The sequence below is a fragment of the Platalea leucorodia genome (genome assembly GCF_965183815.1).
Source record: "Platalea leucorodia genome assembly, chromosome: 22".
Lineage (NCBI taxonomy): Eukaryota > Metazoa > Chordata > Aves > Pelecaniformes > Threskiornithidae > Platalea > Platalea leucorodia.
This window is the reverse complement of record NC_138844.1, coordinates 2649218-2676378: the sequence shown is the minus strand read 5'-3', so window position 1 is coordinate 2676378 and position 27161 is coordinate 2649218. Positions and strand designations below refer to the sequence as shown.

Sequence of the window (27161 nt, the reverse complement as noted above, 5' to 3'; positions counted from 1 at the left end):
CGGCATCCCGGGACTGGCCCCGGTACCAGCTCCCGGTACTGCACCAGCAATGCAGCACTGGCCCCGGTACCACCACTGGCATCCCAGGGCCCCCCCCGGACCACATCGGCATCCCAGGACTGGCACCGGTACTGGCACCCACCCCTGGTACCAGCCCCTGGTACCGCACCAGCAACCCGGCCCTGACCCCGGTACCAGAACTGACCCTGGTACCAGCACCGACCCCGGTACCGGCACCGACCCCCATACCCAGCCCCGGTACGGCACCAGCATCCTGGGACTGGCCCTGGGACTGGCACCACCCATCCGTACCAGCACCAGCATCCTGGGACTGGCACTGGTACCAGCACCAACTCCCATACCTAGCCCCAGTACGGCACCAGCATCCCGGGACTGGCCCCAGTACTGGCACCCACCCTGGTACCGGCCCCCAGTACCGCACCGTCAACCCGGCACTGACCCCAGTACCACCACTGGCCCCCAGTACTGCACCAGCATCCCAGGACTGACCCCCACTACCAGTACCGGCATCCTGGCACTGACCCCCGGTACCAGCACCCCAACACCACCACCACACCCACCCGCTCCCCACCCTGGCACCCACCCGGTACCAGCCCCCCCCCAGCCAGGCCTGTGCGGAGGCACCCAGGCCCCTTGGGCACCCCAACGGGCACACGGGGGTCCCCAAAAGGCACCCACTGTCCCTATTCACCCCCCCGTGTGGCCGGTCCCCTCCCCAGGCCCCCCCGTGGCACAGGTCCTGGGGGGGCACCCCCACGTCACCCCACCACGGTGCCAGGCAGAGATTTATTGTCCAGGGGCAGCAGTGGGGTGCTGGATCCCCCAGCACCAGGGGTGCTGGGGACATGGGATATGGGTGCTGTGTCCCACTGGCACCCAGGGGTGCTGGGGACATGGGGGCTGGGGCATGGGCGCTGTGTCCCACTGGCACCCAGGGGTGCTGGGGACATCAGGGCTGGGACATGGGGGCATGCCGGGGGGGCGCAAGGGGACCCCAGGGACCCCGCTAGCCCTGGGCACCCCCTGGCTCCTGGGCCTGGCCGGGTGCCAGCTCCTGCGTGTCCTCCTCGGCGGGCGGCCGTGTCCTCTTGAAGAATCCCGTCTGGAAGAGGGACCCGGTGACAGCCCAGCCCCAGGGGACCCTGCGGTGTCACCCCCAGGGGACCCCACCACATCACCCCCAGGGGACCCCATGGCATCACCCCAGGTGCTGCCCCCCACCCTGTGCCTCCCACCTCCCATTTCCTGCGTCCCTCCAGTGCCATCAGGCTCCCACCACCCACTGGTGTCCCCAGTGTCACCAGTGCCATCGTTCCTGCCCTGCCCACTCACCTTCCACATGAGGAGGATGAGGAGGGTGAGGAGCAGGAGCCCGGCGAGGACCCCCAGCACCACCCACCACACCGGCACGGCCGCCTCGCCCCCGGGGTTGGTGCGCACCACCTCGGTGACAGCCTGCGGAGGGATAGGTGGGTGACATCGCCGCCAGCACCACCGGTCCCCGTGTCCCCTGTGCCCATGCCAGCCCTACCGTGGCCTCCCCGGTGGGCAGGACGCGGGGCCGGACGCGGTAGGGCATGGCCGAGGTGTTGAACCAGGCTTGCGACTGGATGAGGAACTGCTTCAGGAGGTGCTCCCGCTGGGGACGGACATGGGGACACGTGGGGACACATAGGGACACACAGGGACATGGTGTCAGGGGTGCTGGCAGCCAACGGGGCACCCATGGCCCCACACCCGGCGTCCCCAGGGCTGGTCTCTGGACCACCATGCAGGAGGGGACATGGTGGGACATGGTGGGGACACGCTGGGGAGACAGCAGGGGACAATACCTGCTGTAGTGTGTCCATCCAGAGCAGGGCACGGACGCTCACCAGCGCCCGCTGGTCCTTGGCCAGGCTGGGCACCCAGCAGGCGATGCCCACGCACGTGGCGTTGCTGCAGTCCTGCGGGACACGGCAGGCGTCACCCTGACCCCCACCCTGGGGGGCATCCCCCAGCCCCCCGCACCCATTACGGGCTGCAGGTCCCCGGGGAGCACCCGCTCACCACGGGGACAGGCTCCTCCAGCCCGGCACCCGGCGGCTCCTCCACCTCCCTGCGCTCCCGCTGGTGGGTGCCATTTTGGGGTGCTGCGCTCGTGGGCCGGGGGATCTCCAGCTGGAAGGAGATAAGGGGTGGGGGGCACCACCTTGACACCCACCCAGCACCCAGCGGGTGGGCGCCAGTCCCCAGGCAGCACCCTACCTGCTCGGCGTTGAGGTCGGGTGGGTTGGTGCAGTTCATGCCCCCCTCGGTGCCCAGCTCCAGCAGGTAGAGCAGGATGCGGCCGCCCAGCTGGCTGGGGACGGCGAGGCGCAGGGTCACCCCGCTGACGGTGCTGGGACCCTTGTTGTGGAGCTGCAGGAGGGCGGTGAGGTGACACCGGGGAGGGGACAGTCCCCCGGGCACCCATGGGTGCAGCACCCCACCTGGTAGACGTGCTCCACCTTGATGCCGTGGTCCTCGAGCCGCCGGCTGCCCTCCACCCTGTGCCAGCTCGCGGGCAGCACCGTGGTGGCAGGCAGGGAGTTGCTGGCAGGAGAGGGGGGTCAGTGTCACCCCGTGGCCCCCCCGGTCCCCGGTGTCCCCCCAGACCCTCACCCTCGCAGCTCCATTGCCGCCTGCGCCTCCACGGGCACCGTCACCGACGCGTTGGCGGGGCTGGGGCTGTTCTTGCTGCGGGGACACGGTGGGGTAAGTTTGGGGACACGCTGAGGCCACCAAGTCCCGGGTGCCCGGGTCCCAACGGTGGGCACGGGGCGGGGGGACGGGGGGCTGGCACGGTGTCACCTCCGCAGCTGGAGCTGGAAGGTGATGGCATCGCCCATGTCCTCCAGCCCGGACACGCTCAGCTCCATGTCCACGGTGATCTGGGGGGTGTCAGCGAGAGGGTGGGTGGGTGACCGACCACCGCCGGCCGTGCCCAGCCCCGACGCCAGGGTGCTGGGCTTGGGGGGGGGACCCCACATCCCCTTACCCTGGCGCCCGCTTTCATGGGGTTGCCCAACTCGCAGAGCACCACGTGGCTCCCGTTCTCCTTCCTGGGGTTGCAGCTCAGCTTCTCCTGCCCCTACGGGTTGGGGACACGGGGGGGTGACACATGGACCCCCCCCATGCACCAACCACCCTGGGGACCCATACGGTCCGAGGGCCCGATCCCAGGGCACCCCTGGCACCCAGCACACCTGGGCACCCACACGGAGGGTGGTGGCCACCAAGGGCAGGGCATGAGCCCCCCCACCCTGGGCACCCTGGGCACCCTGGGCACCCTGGCACCCAGCACCCCTGGGCACCCCCACAGAGAGTGGTGGCCACCAAGGGCAGGGCATGAGTCCCCCAGCCCAGGCACCCCTGGCACCCGGCACCCCTGGCACCCAGCACCCCTGGGCACCCACACGGAGGGTGGCGGCCACCAAGGGGAGGGTGTAAGCCCCCCCCAGCCCTGCCCCCCCCCGACACCCCTCCACTGGGCACCCACCAGGATGCTACTGCGGGCCGCCTGGTAGTGGGTGCCGGGGGGCAGCTGCACCCGCAGCTCGGCCTCGAAGGCTCCTTCGCCCACGTTGCTGGCGACGGCACGCAGGCGCAGCACGGCCTCCGCCCCGATGAGCAGGCGCCTGCTGGGCCTTGGGGGGGGACACGGGGACAGGGGTCAGCACCCTGAGGGGACAGCGGGCACCCACCCTCGCCCACCCGGGCGCTCACGTGTTGGCAGTCAGGTGGAGGTCGGGGACGCAGAGGTTGTCCTCGCCGCAGTCCTCCAGTATGATGTGGGTCTGGGGGGGGCGGGGGACAGTGGGGGGTGCGGGATGGGGAGTCACTGGGGACAACAGGAGGTACAGCGGGGACATGCAGGGGAGGTGGTGGGGACAGCAGGGCAGATCCCGGGGGGCTACTGGGGACAGTGGGGGCTACAGAGGGGACGTCGTGGGGAGGGACTGGGGACAGTGGGGTGTACTGGGGGGACATCATGGGGAGGGATTGGGGATAGTGTGGGGTACAGAGGGGACATCCCAGCAAGGGACTGGTGACAGAAGCAGGTACTGGGGGCACACCCCAAGGAGGGAGCAGGGACAGACAGGGGGACATCCCGGGGAGGGGTTGGGGACACAGAGGTTTGGTCGGGGGGACATGCCAGGGAGCAACTGGGGACAGCAGGGAGGGTAGGGAGCACATCCCGGGGGGGTACTGGGGACAGTGGGGGGGACTGGAGGGACAACCTGAGGAGGGAGCAGGGACAGCAGGGAGGCAGGGGGGACATCCCACAGAGACGCTGGGGACAGCAGGGAGCGCAGGGGCTATGTCCCGGGGAAGGGTTGGGGACAGCGGGGCCAGGCTGGGGACCGTGGGGCTGGAGCACAGCAGTGGCAGCGGGTGCCCCGGGCTGGGGGTACCCACACGTGCGCTGGCCCAGCCGTGGGGACGTGCCCACCCCGGGCACGCGGCGATGTCCCCAGCTCAGCCGCGTCCCCCCTACCTGCGCGTGCACCAGGGTGTTCCCGTAGAGCACCAGCCCCGGGGCCCCCCCGGGCAGCGCCAGGCTCAGGCTCAGGGCGACCGGGCTCAGCTTGTCCTTGAAGTCGGCCTCGTCCTGGGGGCACCCATGGGCAGAGCACCCCGGTGGGCACCCCGCACCCACCACCCCGCCCCGGGACCCCCACCCGCCCCGCGCTGCTGTCCCCATCCCTGTCCCCATCCTCCCTGGCTGGGGACACCACTGTCCCCATCCCTGTCCCCCACCCTCCCTGGCTGGGGACACCACTGTCCCCATCCCTGTCCTCCACCCTCCCTCGATGGAGATGCCACTGTCCTCATCCCTGTCCTCCACCCTCCCTGGCTGGAGATGCCACTGTCCCCATCCCTGTCCCCATCCTGGCTGGAGATGCCACTGTCCCCATCCTGGCTGGGGATGCCACTGTCCCCACCCACGCCAGCCCGCGCTGGCAGCGTCCCCGTACCCGCAGGTAGGCGGTGAGGTTGCGGCACAGCGGGGGCGACCCCGGGGCCAGCACCAGCGCCTCGTGCCAGGACGACTGGTGGCCCTGCAGCATCAGGACCCTCCGGGACAGCCTGGGCTTCAGCCGGTCCAGCTGCAGCTCGGCGTCGAGGCCTGGCAGGGCACAGCGGGCGGGGGGGCATGGCAGCGGTGCCACCCCTGGTGCCACCCCAGCGGTGCCCCTTGTCCCCCCAGAGTGACGCTGGCACTCACGGATTCTCTGGGGGATGCGCTGGCCCGTCACGCTGACGCACAGCACCACGGAGAAGCTGCGAGGGGGACAGCACCCAGGGGTGCTCAGGGACCTGCTGCCGTCCCCAGGGCGATGTCCCCATGCCAGTGGTGTCCCCACGGCGGTGTCCCCATGGCCGTGTCCCCATCGCATGGCTCACCAGCTGACGTGGGTGCTGGATCCAGGCAGGACACACGCCAGGATCTCGGGGTTCAGCCCGTCGGGGACACTCAGCTGGGTCCGAGCCACCACCACGGGCTGTCCCCTGGGACACGGGGACAGAGCTGAGGTGCCAAGGACCCGGGCAGGGGCCTCCCGGGCCGTGCTGCCGCCGGAGCCGGCGGGACGGGCACTCACTGGTACACGGCCACCTTGGCTGCCCCGTAAGCCCCCACCAGCAGATCTGTGGGGACAAGCAGGGGGTCGGTGACGGGGTGGGTGGCACCGGGGTGGCACTGGGGTGGCATGGCAGTGGCCACACGGCGGGGCCGTACCCGGGTAGCCGTTGCTGTCCAGGTCGGTGGCACCGCGCAGGGCGAAGCCGAAGGCGGCCGGGCCGGGGAAGGGGCTGTCGAGGCGCTGGGTGGGCACCGGCATCAAACCCTCGCTCTGCCCGCGGAAGATGAAGACCTGCCCGCTGCCACCATCACCCCCCAACGGGGCACCCACGGCCACGTCTGGGGACACAGGGGACATGAGCACCCACCGGGTGCCCCATCCCGGCACCACCACCTGCCCAGGTGCTCCTGCCTCAGTTTCCCCAATGCTTTAGACCGGGCACCGGGGCAGGGGGTGGCACGTCCCCTGGCACAGCCCCCCCACCCCCACCCCCGTGCCAGGCCGGTGTTACCGCCGTAGCCGTCCTTGTCCAGGTCCCCGAGGCTGGCGATGGCGGCGGCGAAGCGGCCATAGGGGTGGGTGCCCGTCAGGGTCTGGGGGGGCCGGGTGAGGGGCCGCTGCCCCCCGCCCAGGTAGAGGTAGAGGCGTCCCACCTCGCTGCGCTGGCCGTCGGGGCGCCGGGCCATGTAGAGCGGGGCACCCACCAGCACGTCGTCCTGCCTGCGCCCGGCGTGGGGGTCAGGGTCCCCAGGTTTGGGGACTGGTGGCACCCAGGGGTGCACCAGGCAGGGGGCAGCACCCCAGGGTGCCGCCATGGGGGATGAGGGTGGGGGACAAAGTCCTGGCTCTCACCCGTCCCCGTTGACATCAGCCACGGCCACCGTGTGCCCGAAGTAGGATGCCACCTGGAAAGGGGCAGGGTGGGGGGTGGCACTGGGCCAGGGGCACCGTGGGGTGCGCTGGGGGAGGGCGGTGGTGGGGTGAGGGGGGCAGGTGGGTGCTGGGGGGTGCCGGGGTGCTATGGGGTGGTGGAGCACCGGGGGGGCTGGGTGCTGTGGGGTGACAGGGCAATGGGCAGGGTGGCGGTGGGCACCACAGGGTGCTGGAGGGGGGCAGTGGGGTAAGGGGGGCACTGGGGGCAGTGGAGGAGGCACTGGGGGCGAGGGGGCAGTGGGGCAGGGTGCTGTGGGTGCTGGGGGGTGGCAGGGCAGTGGGGCAGGGTGCCGTGGGGTGCCGGCACAGGGCAGGGGGGTACCTGCTCGCTGGCGATGCCCTGCAGCTGGCGCAGGGTCACCCCCACACTGAAGATCTCCACCTGCGAGAGCAGCGTCAGGCCCCGTCCCCGTCCCCGTCCCTGTCCCGGGGTGCCGTCCCGGGGTGCCACCCCGAGGTGCCCAGCCACAGCGGTGTCCCCGCCACCGGGCACCCCCACACAGCCCGGCACCGGGCACCTCTCACCTCGCCCTTCGTGTTGCTCTTGTTGGGGACCCCCACCACGTACTCTGCGGGGGAGGAGAGCCCTGAGTGCCCGCGCCGTGGCACCGGGGTGGGCATGGGGGCACGGGGATACCCCTGGCACCGGGGTGGGCACGGGGGCACGGGGATACCCCCGGCACCGGGGTGGGCACAGGCATACCCCCGGCACCGGGGTGGGCATGGGGGCACGGGGATACCCCCGGCACCGGGGTGGGCATGGGGGCACGGGGATACCCCCGGCACCGGGGTGGGCACAGGCATACCCCCGGCACCGGGGTGGGCATGGGGGCACGGGGATACCCCCGGCACTGGGGTGGGCATGGGGGCACAGAGACGACAGGACTCCTGAGCTGGCACAGCCCGTGTCCCGGAGCCCGTGGGAGGGGAGGGCACCCTGGAGCCCCGGGGTGCCCCGGGCCCATCCCCACCCCGCAGGCGGCCCTGGCCCCCACGCCCGCCTGGCCATACCTTTGGTTTTGGGATTGCCATCGAACTCGCCCACTGCCACCGAGTACCCTGCGGGGAGACGGGCACCGGTGACCCCTGCCGTGCCCCGGCACGAGCCAGCCATGGGGCCGGGCTGCTCCACGCCCGCTGCTCACCCAGGTACCCGTCCCTGTAGGCGCTGGACGTCAGCTCCTCCGTGGGGCGGCCCGGGCGCTCCGGCCACAGCAGGGATTTGCCGTGGAAGCGGGTCAGGATGGCGTCCACCTCCACCGAGTACAGGAGCCCTGGGGGACACCAGGACGGGCGCCAGTGCCGGCAGGGCGCCCGTTGGCACCCGCCCCGGGCTGCCAGTGCCGCTGCAGGTGGCACCTACGGAGGTGCCCCATCCTGGGTGCCCTCCTCCCGCCGTGCCCACCCAAAGGTGGGTACCCCGGCACTGGCCAGCCTGGGTGGCAGCGCCTGGCAGGCAGGACTCACCCATGAAGTAGTACCCGCCTGGGGCACCCAGCACCAGCATGCCGTCCTGCGGGACGAGCTGGCGTCAGCATCCACCCCGGGGCACCCTCACCCAAGCATCCCCCACCCAAGCATCCCCTACCCTGGCACCCTCACCCCAGATCCCCACCCAAGCATCCCCTTCCCTGGCATCTCCCATCCTGGCATCCCCCACCCAAGCATCCCCCTCCCTGGCATCTCCCACCCTGGCATCTCCCACCCTGGCATCCCGCACCCAAGCATCCCCCTCCCTGGCACCCCCACCTGAGCATCCCCGTTCCAGCATCCCCCTCCCTAACACCCCCACCTGAGCATCCCCGTTCCAGCATCCCCCACCCAACACCCGCACCCAGGTACCACCCCAGCCACACCCTCTGTGTCCCCAGCGACATCCCCACGGGCATCCCCGGGGGCACCGTGGGCACCCCAAGCACCCATCTCACCGGGGTGACGGCCGCGCTGAAGCCGATCTCACAGTAGCGCTTGTCGTAGGCTGTGGGCACAGGGCAGGGTCAGACCGACCAGGGGTGGGGGGCACCCGCCGCCCCCACCCACCCGCCCTCACCGTAGTAGCTCTCCCGGTAGGTGCTGGCCATGAGCTGGTCGCGGCAGGGCGAGTACCAGGCGACGCGGCGCAGCCCAGGGGCACCCACGAAGCAGGCGCCCGTCGGGGTGCGGAAAGCCTCTTGTTGCCTGTCCATCGCATTCCAGTGCTGCAGCGGGGCGCAGGCCTGGGGACGGGGACGGGGACAGGAACAGGGTGGGTGCCCACCCCGCCGCCACCCAAGGGTGCCCACCCACCCGCCGGGTGCACCCACCACCAGTTTGCCGTTCCAGCTGGTGACGGACGCCCCCAGCCACTGGTGAGACTTGTAGGTGTGGAGCTCCAAGGTGTTTTGGGTCTCGGTCTCATCCCCTGGGGGAGCGGGAGATGGGGAGCGTGCTGGCCGGCGGCCCCCCCGCGCCCACCCGTCACCCATGGCACCCACGCACCCGCGGCGTCGATGGGGAGGGGCTGGCAGGGGGTGGCCTTGTTGGCGGACTCGTTGGCGGTCCCGTTGGCGGGCCAGGAGCAGAGGAAGACGGCGCCGGGCTGAGCCACGCCGGGCTGGGAGGTGTTGGCGCGGGGGGCCCCCACCACCACGCTGGGCCTGGGGCGGGCAGAGCGGGTGTCGGGGTGGGGGGAACGGGTGCTGTGCCCGCGCCCGGCACCCCGGTGTCTCCCTACCTGCCCTCGGTGATGTGGAAATCCAGGGCGAAGCCAAAATAGCTGCCGGGGGGTCCCTCGTACACGGTGCGGGGGTCCTGGAAGAGCTGCAGGGCGGGGGCCGAGCGCAGCCCCCCGAGGAGCAGCAGGGCCCGGAGCAGGGCGGCAGCGCCGGCGGCAGCCCCCATCACCTCTCTGAAATGCGGCCGGCGGCCCCGGCACAGCCCAACCCTGCGTGTCCCCTGCTTATCTCAGGGGACGCAGCTGGGGACCGGGACGGGGGGACGGGGGACACAGGAAGGGCCCCCCCGCAGGCACAGCCGCTCCTGCCAGGGAGCCAGAGGGGTACGGGGGCGCAGGGGGGGCACGCTGCTCTTGGCCGGGGGACGGAGGTGGCTGGCATGGCTGGCAGAGCGGGGCAGGGGGTGGCAGTGCCACGGGGGACACGGCGAGCGGCTGGGGGGGACACGGCCACGGCGGGAAGCGGCACGACGGCCTGCGCCCGCCACCCTCCTTCCGCCGGAGACCGGGGCCGAATCCGTGGGTTGCCTATCTCGGGGCACAGGCGGCCGCAGCCCGGCCAGCGGAAGCGCGGCGGGGAGGGGGGACAGCCACGGGGCACAGGGGCCCCGTCCATCGCCCCCCAGGGTCCCCTCTGCAACCGGACGGAGGAAATGGCCCCGGTGGCAGGGCGGGGGGACAGCCCCCAGCCAAGCGAACAAGGGGGGGCCTTGCCCTCGGCGGAGGTGCCCCGTCGGGTCTCCGGCGGCTGCTGGGGACCAGCCCCGCAGCGACGGCCACGGAGCCGCTCGGCCGAACCCACGCGTCCCCTTCGGCTTCGCCCACTTGCGGCGTTAATTTAACGCGCTTGGTTAGGGCCCTCGAGCTGCCGGGAGCCCCTCTGGCCCAGCGGAAGCCTCGGCAGGGAGAGGCACCGGAGCCAGCCCCCTGCGGGAGGCGACCCCGGCCTCCCCGCTCCCGCAGAGTAGCTGCCACCAGAAACCGGTGGGATTTGCCCAAACCCGGGGCTGAGCCGAGGCTGTGGGGCTCCGAAGGGTGGGAAGGGTTTAGCCGAGCCCGGCTCAGCTCGCGGCCCCTGGGAGAGGCCAGCTGAGCACAGGGGTCTGCGCTAAGCGGCAGCTGCTCCTCTTCGGGAGGTCTCTTCCCAGCTGAAACCCGCACCGGGCCGCTTTCAGGTAACTCCTCCTTCTGTCCCCCACCAAATCACTTATTTTCCCATTTCTTGCAACACTTCCACATCGCCACCCACCCAGCCAACCAGGTCCAGGGCCACCCAAGAGAGGACGGCCCAGGCAAAGGCAGGCCGCATCCCGTACCCCAACCTTGGCAACATTCAGGGCTTTGAATTTTTCTTCCTTGCACCAAATCAGGCCCTTTGGTTAAGGACGCTCCTCGCGCCGAGCAATCGCCTCCTCTGGATGAGCACCCGGGCTGGCAAAGGCAGGGCGCGACCACCAGAGCAGCAGAAGCCCTGGGGATGGCGGGGGGCGCGGCGGGCAGCGCCGGCGACGCAGAGCCGGGAGCTGCTCAACCGTCAGCTTCAGAGACGACGGCGGTGGCGGCAGGACCGCGCTCAGCCCCGCTGCCGGCGTCGTGCCGCCTCCCAGCAGAAGCAAGCGCAGGGACAAGGCTGCAGCCCCGGGGTCAGGAGCTGCTGATGAGGGAGATGTTAAAAAAAAAAACATTTAAAGAGGGCGAAAAGAGCCCCCACATCATGGACTTAGTGCGGAGAGGTGGCATCGTCCCCGCTCGCAGGGGCTGGTGCTTCTCCTCCGCCCCTGGGCGACCGGCTGCGGGTAGAGGAGGCCCCGGGGCGGGCGGACGGACGGAGCTTTGGCCTGAGCCACCGCGGATCGGCGCCCACCCGGCAGCCAGCGACGCCCACGGCCCCGAGGCTGCAGCACCCCGACATCCAACCGGCCGCAGGGAGGGCACGGGGAGAGCGGGGAGCACAAGGGTGGGGTGGTCGAGAAGCTCAGCACCGGGGCACGCCGCCGCTCCAGCCGCCGAAGTACCCACGCCCCCCCTTTCTTGCCCCGCTTCACCTTTAATTAAAGTCCGACCCGGTGGCTTGATCGCGCCAGGAGAGAATCTGCAGAACGCAGCGCGTTGAGAGCTCCTACCCAAAATAATGCCCTTTAAAATAAAATAACTAAGAGTACATTTTCTCTGTATCCACCTCGGTATCTTCCAAGCAAAGTAATCCAATTAAAAGTAGTTTTAGTCCATGAACCAAGCATCCAACACCGTTATTTTAGGAAAAAGACAGCCCCGGGCTGCACCGCGCTCAGATGCACCAGCTCCAAGTCATCGCACTCCACCACACATTTTTTTTCCACAAATCATTGGTTTATTAGAAAGGTTTTTTTTCCCCTCATTTTACAGCATATATATATATTTATATATATATCTTATGTGACAAAGTTAAATACAGTCTGTTTATGCTTGTTAAGTAATGATAGGTTAATTATTTTTAGCACTATTCTGGAAGGCAAAAAAACCCCTGACTGCAGTGTGAAGGGTGCCAGAACACGCATATTGAATCTAGAAGCTAATGAAGCTCAGCGTTGAGACATTAATACTGTATTCTGTTAATTATTTACAGAGAAATTGAGTCCCTTTTTTTGACCGTTGCGTTTCAGTCCGACCCGCTCAAACACCAAGTTTCTCGTTTAAAGAGTGAGGAAGCCCAAGTTTTCGATCCTTTCAATCTCTGCCCCCGCCCCGGGTCTCGGTGCTGGGCTTTGGGAGAGGACGGGGAGGGGACGCCAGGCAGCTGGAACGCGCTCCACATCCCCTCGCTGCCTGCTCCTGCCTGGCCTAAAAATCCTGCCTGTTCTGAAAACCAGGCCCTGCAAAGCACCGTAAGGTGCCCCGGAACCGCTCTGACACGAGGAGGATCCCAACCTGAAATACCCAGGGCAGCGGGGACAGCAGCAACTCGTCCTGGTGCGATGGGAAGAGCTCGTGGATGGAGCAGCCTCCCAGGGTTAGTGTTACCTGCAGGCAGCGGACGATGCCGGAAAGCAGAGAGAAATCCCTTATGGAACACCACGGGCAGGCACAGCCTCAAGGGATTTGTCCTAAACCACCTCTCCCTGCGTCTAAGATGGCAAAGGGTTAGGCTTTCCTTCACCAGGAGGCTGGACTGAACGGCACAGCCAGGCTGGCACCTGCAAATCACCGATTCAAACCCGGGGGAGGGGAAAAAGAGGAAAAAAAAAAAAGGGGTTATTTCATACTCTGGGAGCCAACCCAAGTTCCTGACACTCCTGAGACCGCCTCCAGTGTCAATTCCTATAAGCGACTGCTCAGCAAAGCCGAGGAGCGCGCGGCGTGCCCGGGCTGCTGCCCCCCGCAAAGCCGGCGGCCACCGCCGCCTTCCAACGCGATGCCGTTCATTAGCTGTTAGAGTCACCGGTGTCCTCCGCGCACCTCGCCCAGTCCAAGTCTCACCTTTTTTTTTTTTTTCTTCTGCAAAATGCCAAATGAAGGTTTTTTTGTTTGTTTTTTTACATTTTATAGTACATAAAAACTTCAAAAATACATGAGCTTGATAAAATATACATGCTTAGTCATTTTGCGTCTAGCTGAAACTATAAAGTGGAACCTTTACAAGTGTCTTATTTCACCTACGGCAAACATATTTACACAAAAGCCACCAGAACAAGTACCACTAAAAGAACTGGCTGTAAAAAATATTATTGCGGTATACTACAAATGTAACCTTTTTATATGAGCTACAAAAAGCAGCATCTTTGTTTACAGAGTTCAGTGCAATTCTTTACATTTAAAAAAAAAAAATCCTATAAATTAATAAGGAAACCATCAGTATTACAGAGGAAAGAATACACTTTACATACCCCGGCCACTCTCCCCAGTCCTCTGTATTGCTTCAATTCCTAAAGGGATTTTTTCTTCTCTCTCTCATCCGAGTGCCTCTTTCCCAACACCGCAAAAGGTGGAAGTCAGAGTGATATTTTCCCCGCCCCCCCTCAGGAGAAGAGTGGTCAAAGCCCAGGTTGAAATCGCCAACCGCAGTGAGAACCTCTCTCCAGTCCAGGATATCCAGGAGGCGTCGAGGCGCAGCCCTCGCGCAGGAGAATGCTAATGCGGGATGGAGAAGGGTCGGAGCTCCGAGCACACGCGCGGCTCCTCTCTTCGGCTTTAAAATAAGATCTTACTTCCACCTTTGCTGCTCACACTGAGCAAAAAAAAAAAAAAAAAACAAACAAAAAAAACAAAAAAACAACCAAAAAAACCCACGTATGCGGCGATCGGGTGCCAAGAAATCTGCTGTAACGCCTGAAAACTGGTACTGGCCCAGCCAAAACAAGAGTGGCACTGCCCTTCCACCGGTCTCCTCGCCAGGACCCACAGCTGTCAGTTACTGCGTGTTTTATCGCTGATTACAAGCCGGATTCAATCATGCTGACTATTTTAATTAGATGACCTCATTAAAAGGATTTTGAGAGACCTATTAGTGTGTATGAAATCTCATTTACCATATACAAGACGGCAGAAGGAAGATGACCAAGTGTAAGAATCCAGGGAAAAAAAAGCCTTTCCGGGTGTCTCGCTGGTCTACACGTGAAATGATTCTTCTAGGATACAGTGCTGCTACGTGCACGGAGGTGTCGGGGACGCGAGACAGCCCCTGGCAGCGGATATACACAACGCTTACGAACCGACCCGCCGCCTGCTGCTACCCAGCCCTCGAGCCTTTGGCTTCTTTGGCTGCTAAAGAGTGAAAGGAAATTCTCAGGCCTCACCTGCCAGCTGGCTCAACTTCAACCCCTTCCCAAAACGCAAAAATATTCTCCTTCCTCCAAGGTTACTTCGTTTTGTCCTTCATGTGCCGTGACTGGGTGGATGCTGCAAGTCCTGTCCTGAGAAAATGGGGTGCAGCAAAGGGTGAAGATGTAACGCTGTCGCGGCCGCAGCGGCAGCGGGTCTCGGGGCAAGAAGGGTTGGATACAGAGCGTGAGGAACCGGATGAAAAGTAAAGGGGCCCGGATGGATAGCCGACGCCGGAATGATGTGGATGGGGTGGCTGGCTAGGAACGTAGCAGGGTGCCCTGGAATAATCGAGTGGGTCAAGTGGGATAACGAAATAGGCGTCAAGTGGGGCTGGGGTATATGATGAACCTGAGCGAGAGGCTGGGGATGGGGGTGAGGGTGAATCCCGATGGCGGCGGCGGCCGCGGCGGCGTGGTGCTGCAGGATGGCGTGCTGCACGGTGGTGATGGAGGTCGCGGACGCCGCCGCCGGCTGCTGAATGTGGATGGGCTGCAGGGCGGGCGCTGCCGGCGCCAGGGCCGCCGAGGCGGGAAAAGCCTTGACCTGCTTTGCCAGAAGTTGCTGCTGAATGTGCTGCTGAGCAGCTTGCTGCAGCTTACTGTATTTCTCCATTTCTTCGGGTGTAAAAGTGATCGGCTGGCTCTCGAGCGGTGCTAGAGAGGAGTCTTCTCCTCCTTCCCGATCCCCTTCGATGCTCGGCTCCCCGCTCTGAGGCACGTAGCCGGGAAAGTGCTCGACATCTGGAACTAAGGGCATCATACTGGTTTCCACTGGGACAGGCTGGTTGCCCCCGTCCATAGATTCTAGCCCATCGCCATCGCTCGGATCCGAGAGGAAGTTGTGCGGCATGACCAGATCTCCAGAACCGAAGCACTCGGGGAGTGCCGGTGCTTCGAGGGGAATGGAGGGCATTTCCACGGCAGGTTCGTCGCGTTTCTGCTCATCCAGAGGTTTGTCCTGAATTACCATCACCACTTCTTCCAGGAGAGACTGGCCGCCCAACTGAGCCTCCTCAATGCCTTGGGAAACATCCTCGGAATCCGACAGCTCTTGCTCCTCGCCCCTCTCCAAGCCAGACTCTTCGTATCTTTTGGCGTTTGGTTTTCGAACGGTTGGCAATTTCCCAATTAAGGGGAGAACCGGTTTGTTGCCTAAGGAAGGAGGAAGTTTTGGGCCAAAGTAGCCCTGGGGAGGATCTTTCAGCTTTATGCCCACCTTGTTTGCCCCTGCCAGCATCTCGTCAGCGACGCAGGGCTTCTTCTCAACCTTCCTGGATTGAATTTTTTCCAGGAGAAGTTTCGCAGTGACGGAGTTTCTCTCCTCCGGACTGCAGTCACCTTCCGAGGCTCTCCCCGTGCCAGAGCTGCTGCTGTTTTGGGAGAGCGAGCCAGATCCTTTCAGATCCTCTCCTTTGCCGTCCTCTTTCTTCAGCGACGATCCTTCACTTCGGCCTGTCCGGAAATAGTGAGGAGACTGTGAGCGATAGATTTTGGACCTGATGAAGTCTCTTCTCCCAGACCTCCTCTCCTCAGGGCTCTCGTGGCCTCGAGAGCCCTTTCGTGACAGAGACCTCTGCGAGTGGCTTCTCGTACTGCGGCTGCGATCCCTGCTATAGCTGCGGCTCCGTTTCCAGCTGCGCCCCGTTACGCTTCGGCTTCTCCTCTTGCTTCGACTGCGGCTGCAGCTGCTGCTGCGTGTTCTGCCCCGGCTCCTTGTTCTTGACCTATCTCGAGGGTGGGTTCGGCTCCTGCTTCGACTCCTCGACCTGCTCCTACTCGAGCTGTAGTCATCTTCAGAAGAGGAGTACTTGCGCCGCTTTGATCTGTGATTTGAGCTGTTGTAGTCGGAGTCATCCTCCGAGTCGTGGGACCGCTTTGAATGGCACCTTGACCGGTCGCTGTAATCGCTGTAGCTATCATCCGAGTAACTTCTCCGATGGCTGTACCGGCTGTGGTCCGAGGAGGCGTCGGAGCTGGTGGAATAGGACCTGCGAGAGGAGTGCCTCCGCCCCGACCTGGAGCGGCTCCTGGAGTGGTCGCTGCCGGAGTCATAGTCGTCGCTGTACTGCGACGGGGATTTCTGCCGGCAGTGCTTCCTGTGGGAGCCCTCGTCGCTGTCGTAGTCCCCGCTGCTCTGCCGGCTCCGGCGGTTGGCCCTGCCCAGGGAAGGAGCCAAACACCGTCTCCTCGAAGCAGGTAACTGCTGCAAATCAGCCTTGTGTTTCTTGCTGCTGTGCTCCTGGCAGGAGTTACCACCATCCTCTTTTTTACTGCTGCTTCCCTCTTCGGCAGACAAAGACTTCCTCTGGGACTCCTGCGAGCACCGCTTTTTCTTCTGGAAATGGCTACACTCTTCAGACAGTTCAGCTTTTAGCGCTCGTTCCGATTCAGTAGAAAGAGAAGATTTGCCTTTTTTGTGCCTGTGTCTTTTCCGTTTCTTGGGTTTCTCTTCCCCCAGGTCAGTTTTTCGGCTCTTCTCATCAGCTTCCTCCTTGTGTTTACGTTTGTGTTTGCTGGACTTTTTGTGCTTCTTTTTCTTTTTATGTTTATGGGATCTCCCAGATTTATTCTTACCAGTTATGCTTTTACTACTGTCCTCTCCCTCTCCCTTACTAACGCTTGTCAAACCGGACTCCTGCTTGTTCTGGGAGCCACCGCTGGACAGAGATTTGTTTTCCATTTTTAGAGCAGAACTGTTAGCCGCGCTTTCTGCCTCCTTGGGTTTGCTTATCTCGCCAGATTCTGTGCTCGGAACGTTTTCTTTACAAAGACCCCCTGGTTCCTTAGATTTCTCTGTCCCTTTACCTTTAGCATCTTTGTTGCGAGAAAGCTTGAAATCAAAATACAGGGGGTTACAACTGTATGAAACAGACGGTTCTGCTTTGGTAAATATGAGAAGCTCTGAAGGCCACTGGAGAGTCGTGCTCTCATCTTTACTCAGAACGGGAAAAAAAGGTCCTGTCGGATGCTTTGGTCCTTCAGTGACGTCTTTACAGCCTGGGGCAGGCTGAGCGACTTCTTTAGTAGTGTCTGGCTCGGGGAGATCGCTCTCTGTAAGATGCTTGCTCTCCTGCATACTCGCGTTTTCTGGGACTTCTTTTAGTTCTGTTTTGCTCTGCTGAGCTGCGGTTTCAGTAGTACTCTGCTCCTTCTGCTGCCCCGTGCTCTCAGCGGCCTTCTCTGTGTGCTTGCCGGGTTTGGGTTTTGGAGAACTCCCCTTTTTAACTTCATGCGTGTTTTTTTTGTTCACATTTTCAGCTTCCATTTGTTCGGTAGACTTCATGAAAAGCAGGAATTGAAAATTAGGCTTTACTTTACAATGGGCTGGGGGAATATAGTGGTAGTATTCTGGTTCCACTGCCATTGGTCCATCTTCTCGTCTCATCTTTTTTAGTTTAGATAATGTAGTGGCTAGAGACCCACTATCTTTGTCATGTTGGTCATCTTCCTCCGTCTTGCCATCAGAATTATTTGTGCTTTCGCCCTCGCCAGATTTCTGCAGGCTCCCTGCATCTGAGGACCCTCTCTCATCAGCTTTTGCTCCATCTACAGAACTTGATTCTTCCACGTGGTCCTTGAAAACGGAAGCTATGGTCTCGAGCTTTACCGGAGTCTTCTTGGCAAACGAAAACGACACGCCGATCTTCTGCAGTGGAGTTCCCAAAGTACTCTTAATGCCAAAGCTGATTGCTTGCGCTGTCTGGATGGGCACCTGGCTCGGCATAACAGTGCCACCGACTTGTCCAGTGTTTAGGAAACCTCTGTCCATAGTCATCTCTGGAGCTTGGCCAGAAGCCGTTTGGATGAAAGAACCGCTGTTGGCTGCAGAATCGTCGTCATCTCCACCTTCCTCGTCCACAGCCACTGTGGTGGTTCTGAACATGGGTCCGCTTCCAGGAGCGCTGTATGAACAAGTTAAAATAGAAAAACAGCTGACTGCCAGTTGTATACCTCTGCAATTGGTTTTATGCCTGTCCTAAAACAATCTTTTACCCATTTCAAGTACTCTTCTATCCAGAAATATGCATTAAAATAACGTTATATAGCCATTTGAATTTTTTAATAATAGTAAATAATGGAGTATTGCTGGATAAGGCAATTTGGGGATGCCCTGGACTACCATTCTAGTGAGTTCGCTCCTACCGAAACCACAACGTGAGGCCAAACTTAAGCATGAAGCCTTGCCCTCAAACCTTGCGCAGGATCACAGGAGCAAGAATGCCAGCGCAGCAAAGGGCGGCAGTCCCAGGCAGGCCTCCCGCACGCACGCTCCGAGGGTGCTCAGGGATCCCCTGTACTCACCATTCAGGCTGTCTCCGCTGTTCAGCCAGTTCGTGCAGACGCCGGAGGGCTTTCTCCTGCTTCCTTTCATCTTTACGTGATCTTGAAGAGACATTGCGAGCAAATTCTCTTTGCTTGAGATCCTTCAACCTCTGAGGCAAAAGAAAGCAGAAACAGATTAGATTAAAGCGGTTTGTGGTTAAGCGTCCGAAAGCGTCTCTTTGCTGTAGCGCTGGAAAGTACGCCGTAAAGCCCCTCCCCGGTCACATTTATTGAGCTAGGATGGAGCAACAGCATCTTAGCTCAACAAACCAAATGGAGCACATTGCCATCCTCCCAGTAGCTAAATGAAAAGACAACTGTTGATCACTTTTGGCTATGACTTCAAGTCTGCGCCTATGCATTTCCAATCAACATTACTGGTTTTCGTTAGCATGTACAATAAAGCTGATTTCAAAGCAACAAGCAAATTCTGGAAGGAAAAGGAAAAGAAAAAAAAAAAAAAGACTGTTTGCTGCTCTTGCAGGGTGCAAATGTACTTGACAAACAGTGCATGACAGAAGTCTTAATAGCATGGGCCAAAGAACAGAAAGGGATTAGCTGGTGCACGAGAGTTACCCAGGTATTACATCTTACAAAAGCAATGTACAAATTACATTGGAGAAGGTGCCAAAAATCCCATGCAGATGATTCCGGTAAGCAAATAAATAATACAACATACACCACAAACAGTTACTTGCTTTCCTGACAGTAGTTCTGAGCGGTCTCTCAAGAAACAAAATGCTCTAAATGCAGTGGGGTCTTTGGGGGTTTCATATTTTAGAGGGCAGAAACACTAAGTTCCCCAGAAATCTTATTGTGTGAGGAAGCAAACCCAAGGAATTTCAAACATCGTAACATCACTGAGGAAATCTAGATATCCAATCCTAATAGAAATCGAACATCCGAGACTTCAGAAAATTTTTGAAAGCCCTTGTCTCAAAGCACTAGGAAAAGAGGCTGCTGTTTCTCCTTTGAATACATGAGAAAATTCACAAGGCTTTTTGTTTTAGAGTGCTATACAGAAGTTTCAGTAACAGAAAGCAGCAAAGACAGACCTCTACCATCCTAAGGGATTAATTTTTCTTTTTCGGTGCACAATTTGAAACCCTTTCGAAAGGCCCAATTCCAGAAAGCATCAGGTACCCAGCTTTTGAAAAAGCTTCATGTTTTTCAGGCATGTCATGAAGGGCCTGAAAGACTAACGGTACTCAAAGCAGTAGTCACTTTAGAAAAATCCTCGTACAAGATGTACAACTCATCGGTGAATTCTAAATAGACCTTCTGGCTGGCTGGCTCTGCCTCTTTAACGGAGCAGAGTCAGACCGGTACACGCAGAAACAGTGGATCTGAAAACTAACCTAGAGTTCAAATTAGAGGAATTAAGTTGGCCCAATGTAAAGAGAACATTGCTTTGTGGAAAAAGGGGAAGATTTGACAAGACAGAGGATTCTCTTACCTAATCCTACTTACTAAATGTGGTTGAGCGTTACCAAAATGAGAGGGGAGGACACACAAAAAAAATACAGCTATAGACACTAGTATAAAGAAACTCACTCTTGTGATCTGGACTCCAAAATTAGAAGGGTTTGCTTTCAATACATCAGCTGAAAACGTCACATCACAAAGAAAAAAAGAAAGTAAAAATATAACAAGAGTGGAAGAGAGAAAAAAAAATAAAAAGCAAGCATTACTACACAGGCTCTCGGTGTGTCTGCGAGCTATTCTACGGAGAAGGAGCTGAGGCAGCGAAGCTACGGGACCGAGCTTAGGGAGCCTGGAGCAGGAGGAGGAACACACGTACACGCACAGACACAGCAATGATCCCACCTGGAATAACAGAGCTACTTTCACCAGGACAAGTAAAGGGCTCAAGGGTTTTGTGGTGTATGTTACATGTTGAATAGTAATTTTTTTTCCAAGAGGGAGGGGGAAAAAAAAAAAAAAGAAAAAATGGACTAAGCAATGCTATCAGCTTTTTCATGCTGATTTAAAAAGCGTATCTAAAATGCTCCAGGAAGTTAAAGTCACCAACAGCTGACAAAACTATTTCACTGGGGTTTGATGCCAAGTCTCTAGATCACTCATCCATTTGGAAAAAAATATGACCCAGCTATTTACAACAGAAATGAACTGTGACCTTTTACTTGAAAGAGGAAGGTGCAATGGTGCACTCAGAAACCCACCTCCGCCCCCCAGACACGGCCTTAAACGTCTCCCCGGGAAACAAAACGGGCTCAAAGGCAGTTGGTAACGATGCAGCTGCCCACGGTGCAATCCTGCCTTCATTACAACGGACAATTTTAATGAAAACAGAATTAAATGCCCATTTCTTTAAATGCTGACCTTTGTGTGTCTCTGCTCCCCCAAACCTCCCACTCCCAACACTTGTAAATTAGAGGTGATGAAGCAAATGAACTGTCCCGAGGCACCGCAACTCCGGGACGTGCAATTCAGGGCAACACCTAGCTACGCTGCGATCTGTGCCTTTTAACGTGATAAACCACTAACCATGCTTTCAAGACTGCTGAGAATCTACTGCTCCCGAGATCGTGGCAAAGTTGGTCTGATTTTACAAAGCTGACTTTACAAAGGACTAAGAGATCTCAAGGCTGAGTTTCTTTTTGTCGCACGGGGGCCAGAAGGAAGAAGGGTCTTGCTGGGTGAGTATAGGATAGAAAAGCTCCACGACTGCACCATGCCGTCTCCTTGGGAATGTAAAATATGGAACATAACGTAGCTCAGCATCTTTGCCTGACCTAAAACGATGCACCTGTCATCAGAAATGATCTCCCAAGGTTGCAAGGAGCCAAGTTCCAAGAAGCCTGGCTGGACTGCATAATCTTACATAAACGCAACTGGGGTAGGGGAAGGAGGGACGAGAGAAGACCAGACTGCTCATCTGTAAAAACAAATCACTACAGGAATAGATGCAGAAGGCTACGTTTGCAGGCAGCTGATTAGCACTGAACTTTTAAAATAGCCAGAACCTTTCTAAATATCCTGGCAGAGTAACCCTTACCTCGCCATCGCTTCAAGTGCCTAGCTGAATCCAGCCATTTATCCACGCAAAGAACCGGTTACCTACCGCTCTGCCTACCTTCCTCCCCCCAAACCCAACTGGGGTGAAGCAATTAAAAGCTTGAAGTACAATTTCACACTAGTAAAAGGAGTCTATCGAAGCAATGAAATGCTTTTCAGCACACTCCAGGTCTCAGCCTTCCTAGAAAGCTATTTGAACTAAATCGATATTTAAGCTAGGCTTACACTACAGAAATTTCCATCTAATCCTTAGGCAAGCGTTTATTATTCTCATCCTCCAAAATCTCTAAATTACTTTTCGGACTGCCCATACGTGCGGGTGCTCGCAGAGGCCGGACGGCCGCGGGAGGCGAGTCGCACAGCTGCCCCTTCCCCCCCGGCACAGCCACGGCATTTAAACAAGAATTTAACGCAGCCACTCGGTCATCCTCAGGGAGCTTCTCCCCACCAACTAAGGTAAAGGAGCCCTGGGAACCCATCTTCTTGGGGTGAAACCAGCCTTTTTAAGTCTTCCCATGGTGCTCAGCAACACTATAATTTCTTCAACAGGATCAGAGCCACCAACCTATATTAAATCAAACATATAGCTTCATGCTACTATAGGATTTAAAAATTAGGAAGCATCTTTAATTCATAGGCAGAGTGTTTTCCGAGGAAGCAGAAGGTTTATCTAAGCAGCAACGCATTTACAAACCGTAGGATGATAGTGACCATGAAGCCAAGAAATATTATTCTGCTGGTTTATTACTTCAGCTATAAGAAGGGCCACATCAGTAAGCCCAGCGACCAGCAAATAAGGACACAAATCACTAGCACTTAAATAAAGTTCATCCAGATTTCTGCGGGCTAGAAGCAGTACTTCACTACCTCAAGCCTTCCTTCAGCTTGGTATTGTGTTTTATTAATAGCTGCCGCCCACCTCAGCTTTGTAACAAAGAATAGTATTTTAAGTTTGCAGCCTTGTTTCTAAGAAAATTACTAAGAAGTCTCTCAATTTCCATGGGAGTGCAAATCCAGCTCTTAAAGAACAGGTTTTCTGTAAAATCTGCAGCTACCTCAGTACTCCAGCGCAAAGAGGCTACGGTAATGGATTATCTCCCGATCGCTGCATAGCTCAGGTGTGCCAAACTGGCATACAACGCCATTACCTTACAATTCTCTTCGAATTGGCTTAAATAAGCTGCGCTCCGGCATCATTTAAAAGCTCTAGAGAGAGCCCATCACAGACACGTGAAGGTGGTTAAATAAAAGGGGGACAATCAGGATTCAGAAGCTGTCATAACAGCAAAAAACTCAGCGCACGCTGTGGCAATAGCGCATGGAATTCTGCCGGTGAGATGGTGTGGAGGTGAGAGCTCCCCGGTACTGAACCGGAGAGCATCACTTTTCAGGTTCAGGACCAGCAGCGAATGAATTTTCTCAATTTAAGTTGACAAAGCCATGCAATTTTGCTGACCCGAGGCCCATGCGAGAGGCATTCTTTGCCTAAAATTGCAGAGCAGAAAGAGATCGTGTTATTCTCAGAATACAAGAAGCACTCTGCTGCACTGCTTTACTAGACCCGGAGATCCGAGGCTTTCACGACAAACGTTGTGTTCAGGAAAGAGGGACAGACTGGATCCACGTACAGCGAGATTCCTGCGCTGGCTTGAGACAGGAGGCAGCCGATGTGACAGCACAATCCCATTAGAGCCTACTCCTCCCCTGCTATTGTTCTCAGGTCTCTCTGCCAATTCCTATTAAATAAAATAATAATGTACTTTTCATTACATGCCAGCAGATTTCTGGCTTTCTGAACTTTTGACGTATGCTCAATTCTTTGCCACAAAAGCTTCTGGGAGCGAACTACACCATTAGCTAAATATGAGCTCAAAGGATGGCAACCTTTGTAATTTTATATAAGTGAGAACACAAGCCCTGCTTATTTTTGGTAATCAACATTCTTTGCACGCTCGTAGATGAAGTGAAAAGAGCAGAGGGGAAATGGCACGCAACTGCAGTTTTATTTCATCTTAATTTCTTCCCTGACACCTCATTTTCAACTTAGGAAAATATACCATGCATTAACGCAACACAGATACCCAGCGACCCGAGTCTGCCTGCCCTTCAGGAGGCTAAAGTCGCTTGTAATCATAATGTCCAGGCCTTGCACGCTGAAGACTTATTTTATTGGACTCTCTCCATGTATAAGTGCTCTTCTCCAAATGTGTTTGCCATCAGCAAACGAGCACCTAAAACTGCATTACGAAAACTACCGTGGCTTTTTTGAGGGTAAAGCGCTGCTAGAGTAGAAAAGCCTCCCAGGTAGCTCCAAGGATCTTGGAGATTCTCTCTTCCGTCTTCTACATTCAAGCTGTGCTTGAAGATACAAGTTTTCGGGAAGCACAAGTCCAATTCTCCCCAAACCACAAAGTTCAGGGTTTGGATTTAGAGTACTCATCAACCACAGCAGTGGCTGTGTTGGTAATTTTATTGTGCATTAACAGATCCCTCCCCCTCGGCATTAGAAGCAAAGATCCAGATAATTAGGGCATGAAGAGAACTGTAGATCTATAGCTTCAGTTCTTCGTTCCACCCTCTTTCCCAAAGAACTTTTTTATGGAAATACATTCCCTTTGTCCTTTTATAAAGAGAATCTATGCAGAATTAATCACCTACACCTCCAAAATGCCACACATTTAGAAATAAATAAAATGAAAGCTACATCAAAACCTGCATTTCAGTACTGGTTAGCGTTCTCACAGTTCACCCGGCAAAAGTTCACAGAGGAACACGTTTGTTTTTCACATGGAATTCAGAAGGTTTTATTCTGTTGGGTCAGTGACTCAGTAAACAGCTCAACCCTTCATCAGGCATGCTAGCGGGAAAGAGGTGACCGTATACGAGATTCTGTAAGTTAGTTCTTAGACGCAGTAAAAAACGCAATAAAAGCTGACTGTAAATGCTACGTTACTTACACGTAAGATAATTCCAATCGTACCAACTTTTGCAAGCTGCTCTAAGTGACGGGCAATACACATTAGGTTTATTTGATAAGAACACACAAACTGGGTACAACCCCAGATAAGGTGACTCACGTTCATCTTCACGCAAATCTACCATGAAGTATTCTATCTTGATGTCAAACCCCAAAACCGAATTAAGGGCCCATGCGGATGTCATGCCCTAAGGATACATTCCCACTAAGTCCGGAGTTTTCTGGGACCGTGGGAGCTCTCGAGCATCTGGCCATCACATAGCTGCAGGAAAGCAGCACAAAAATACACTGGGTCCATCTTCACTACCCAAGTTCCTCGCTAGCTGCAGAAGCTTTTTTCTACGTTTGCCGCCTTTCGCATTTGTCTGTTGATTATTATTACTCTGTTGACAGTCAGGACTGTGCAACATCAGAGGCAGGGGTCCTTCATAAGCCACCAGTCCTTCTAGTTGCAAGGTTCAAGATCTTACAGCTAAAAAAACCCATTAAAGATATCAGTAGCTTTCCAGGGTACAAAAAGTTATGGCATCTATGGTTACGGCCTTTTTCAGTTGCTCACTGAAGGAGCTTGAAGAGAACTGAGTTTATTTTTCCTCTTGCAGTGCCATCGGTATGAACTCAAGTTGCTTTTAGCCCTCTGGCTTCCCTGAGAGGGACTGACCATTTGGTGACTAGATAGGGTTACTGTTCTTCAAAACATCTGCACTTCTCATTGCAAGTATCAACCTAATTTAAAAAAAAAAAAAAAAAAAAAATCTAGAGAACAACATTGCACGCCTCCAACAAGATGTTTAAAATACAATGACTTAAACAGGCCAATGGTTTGTGATAATAAATTGAAGATTATTTTCCCAGTCAAGGTAATCTAGAAATACTGCCTTTTGGATAGAAACTTGGTGTTGAGGTTGATTCAGACATATCCGAATGCTATATCAAACCAGTATAGTCAGGAAATAACAACAATAAAACCTCCCCTTTAATTGTTTGGTGGGTCCAAAATTTATCCGGTAGGGATCAATACACTTACCTATGGTCCCTGTTTCGCAATAATCCTGAGTTCCTTCCTGGAATACAAGACAGTGTCTTTATAACTCGGGAGCAGAAAGGGATCTGAGGATGGAACATCTATTTACAGGGACAGCCTAATGCTCGCTGAGCCACAGAAGGAATAAGCAAACACTTCAACGTCGTGGGTACGTGTAACTAAAAATACTTAAAAGCAAAAATGATCCCGTGGAAATCTGTTCAACGAGCTAAGAAAAAGGCAAAACTGAAGCACTGTTGCCTCAAGAATTACCGCTGAGAAGACAAAACATTGCAGATTATATATACCAAGCTGGTTTGCTGTAATTATCTAGGATACCGTAATGTCTCATCTTTCCAAGAAAGCCTACTGATTAGCCTACTTTTACGAAAACTTTATGTTTTTCCTCAAAAAATTTATGTTAGCCTTTATGTAACCTTGCCTTCTTGTCCAAAGAGGCAAAACATGAAACATCAATGTGTAACATATTATGAAAAGCAGAGCATTTTTTTTTTAAACTACCTTAAAATTTCAAATAGACTGTTAGAACCGAGCCTATCTTGAGCGGTAATGAACAACAGAACTGAGATTGTGTTACTTATGCAAATTTACCTTCATTATTTCTAGGTAGTTTCAAGTTCACTTACTGAACACCGACCCAACAGGGTGACACACATTGCAGCACGACATAAAGCTGGGCAAGCAATTTTTTCCGTAAGCAAAGCATGATTGCTTCTTTGTTTAAATCCCTGTGTAACTAGAAATTAATGCTGAGTGATGTAGGGAGAGTTTGAAGGCTCATTTTCTCCAAAGCCTGCCTGAAGTTACTGCAAATTATCCAAGAACATCAATTCATTTACAAATAATCAGCAGTACCAAGCAACCCCCAAATTCTTTCTACCGATGAGAAGATTACGCCACCCTGTGCGTTCCCAAGACATTTTTCTTTCAGGTCACTCTTCTTGCACCCCTACTGATGACTCCTTTTATACCAACGAGGGGTGGTTGCTTTGTTTCTTCTTCCACAGCATCTCTAGATGCTAGAAAAAACTCTCAGCCTTGCCAACCTCACGTCACTCCCCCTATTAATCACCCAAGGGTTTGAAACAGGAGTTGACATAATCATACTGCATCACCAGGCTGTAAGAATGTGACACAAACAGGTCCTTCCACCTCCTAAACAGATGCATGGAATTGCACTCAAGTGTCAACCAAGTCGATGGAAAACTTTAGATGAAGTACACTGCTATCAGGTATCACGACTCTGCACCAGCTCGGCCGAAGCAGCCCGTTTTCCCAATACAAAGTAAATGAATGAATTTCTGCTCTTAATTCTATAAAACCACAGTTCACCACAATACTCAAACAGAAACTGCCCTGCCGTCAGATTTCCTGTTGAGACTCCCTGAGTGAATTTACCTTGAACTATCATACCCTATACTTAATACACAAAAAAATCATACTCTGCAATGCCATATTCTTGTTTTTAAGCTGTTGCTTCACTGCTATTTTGCAAGATCTAGTACTCTACAGCACATCCTCTGGAAGTTATCAGCATTTTAATGATTGTATTGTTAGAATTTATGACTAGGAATATCAAAAAACCTCCTTTGAGCAATTTCATCTCTAGATGAGCACAACACTGCTATCTACTGTACATTTACATCTCATTTAGCAGCTTCGAATGGTCAAATAGACCAGGCTAAAACGTGAACTGTTATTA

At 56.6% G+C, this 27161-nt stretch overlaps 2 protein-coding genes across 7 annotated transcripts in view; both read right to left on the bottom strand.

Annotated features, from left to right (window-relative positions):
- Positions 1–804: 804 nt before the first annotated feature.
- Positions 805–9548, bottom strand: ITGA2B (integrin subunit alpha 2b). Its single transcript, XM_082331918.1, has 30 exons — positions 9277–9548; positions 9042–9199; positions 8867–8964; positions 8614–8779; positions 8492–8541; positions 8031–8076; positions 7709–7837; positions 7575–7622; positions 7089–7132; positions 6886–6945; positions 6483–6535; positions 6142–6350; positions 5786–5968; positions 5649–5694; positions 5452–5556; positions 5273–5328; positions 5022–5173; positions 4541–4654; positions 3769–3839; positions 3542–3689; positions 3041–3133; positions 2854–2933; positions 2665–2739; positions 2493–2595; positions 2269–2421; positions 2071–2181; positions 1854–1967; positions 1553–1660; positions 1354–1476; positions 805–1123 (listed from the first exon to the last, which is right to left on the bottom strand). Exons 1-30 carry the CDS (start codon positions 9441–9443, stop codon positions 1028–1030), a joined length of 3159 nt encoding a protein of 1052 aa, XP_082188044.1. The 5' UTR covers positions 9444–9548; the 3' UTR covers positions 805–1027.
- Positions 9549–11653: 2105 nt separating this feature from the next.
- GPATCH8 (G-patch domain containing 8) overlaps positions 11654–27161 on the bottom strand; it is a 57677-nt gene continuing 42169 nt past the window's right edge. For 5 of the 6 annotated variants that reach the window (XM_082332129.1, XM_082332133.1, XM_082332131.1 and 2 more), the window contains 2 exons: positions 18378–18508; positions 11654–17977 (listed from right to left, as the gene is read on the bottom strand). In XM_082332129.1, coding sequence (XP_082188255.1) covers positions 14128–17977; positions 18378–18508 — 3981 coding nt within the window. In that variant the 3' untranslated portion in view covers positions 11654–14127. The remainder of the gene's footprint in view (positions 17978–18377; positions 18509–27161) is intronic. The other variant, XR_014230412.1, reaches the window with a different exon arrangement.

What these genes read in the sequence shown, in the direction of transcription:
- ITGA2B (XM_082331918.1), bottom strand. Translation starts at nt 9,443, where the DNA reads ATGGGGGCTGCCGCCGGCGCTGCCGCCCTGCTCCGGGCCCTGCTGCTC. An exon ending in CTACCGGGAGAGCTACTACG is followed by an intron (nt 8,542 to 8,613) that starts GTGAGGGCGGGT and finishes CTGTGCCCACAG; the next exon opens with CCTACGACAAGCGCTACTGT. An exon ending in TCCAGCACCCACGTCAGCTG is followed by an intron (nt 5,329 to 5,451) that starts GTGAGCCATGCG and finishes TCCCCCTCGCAG; the next exon opens with CTTCTCCGTGGTGCTGTGCG.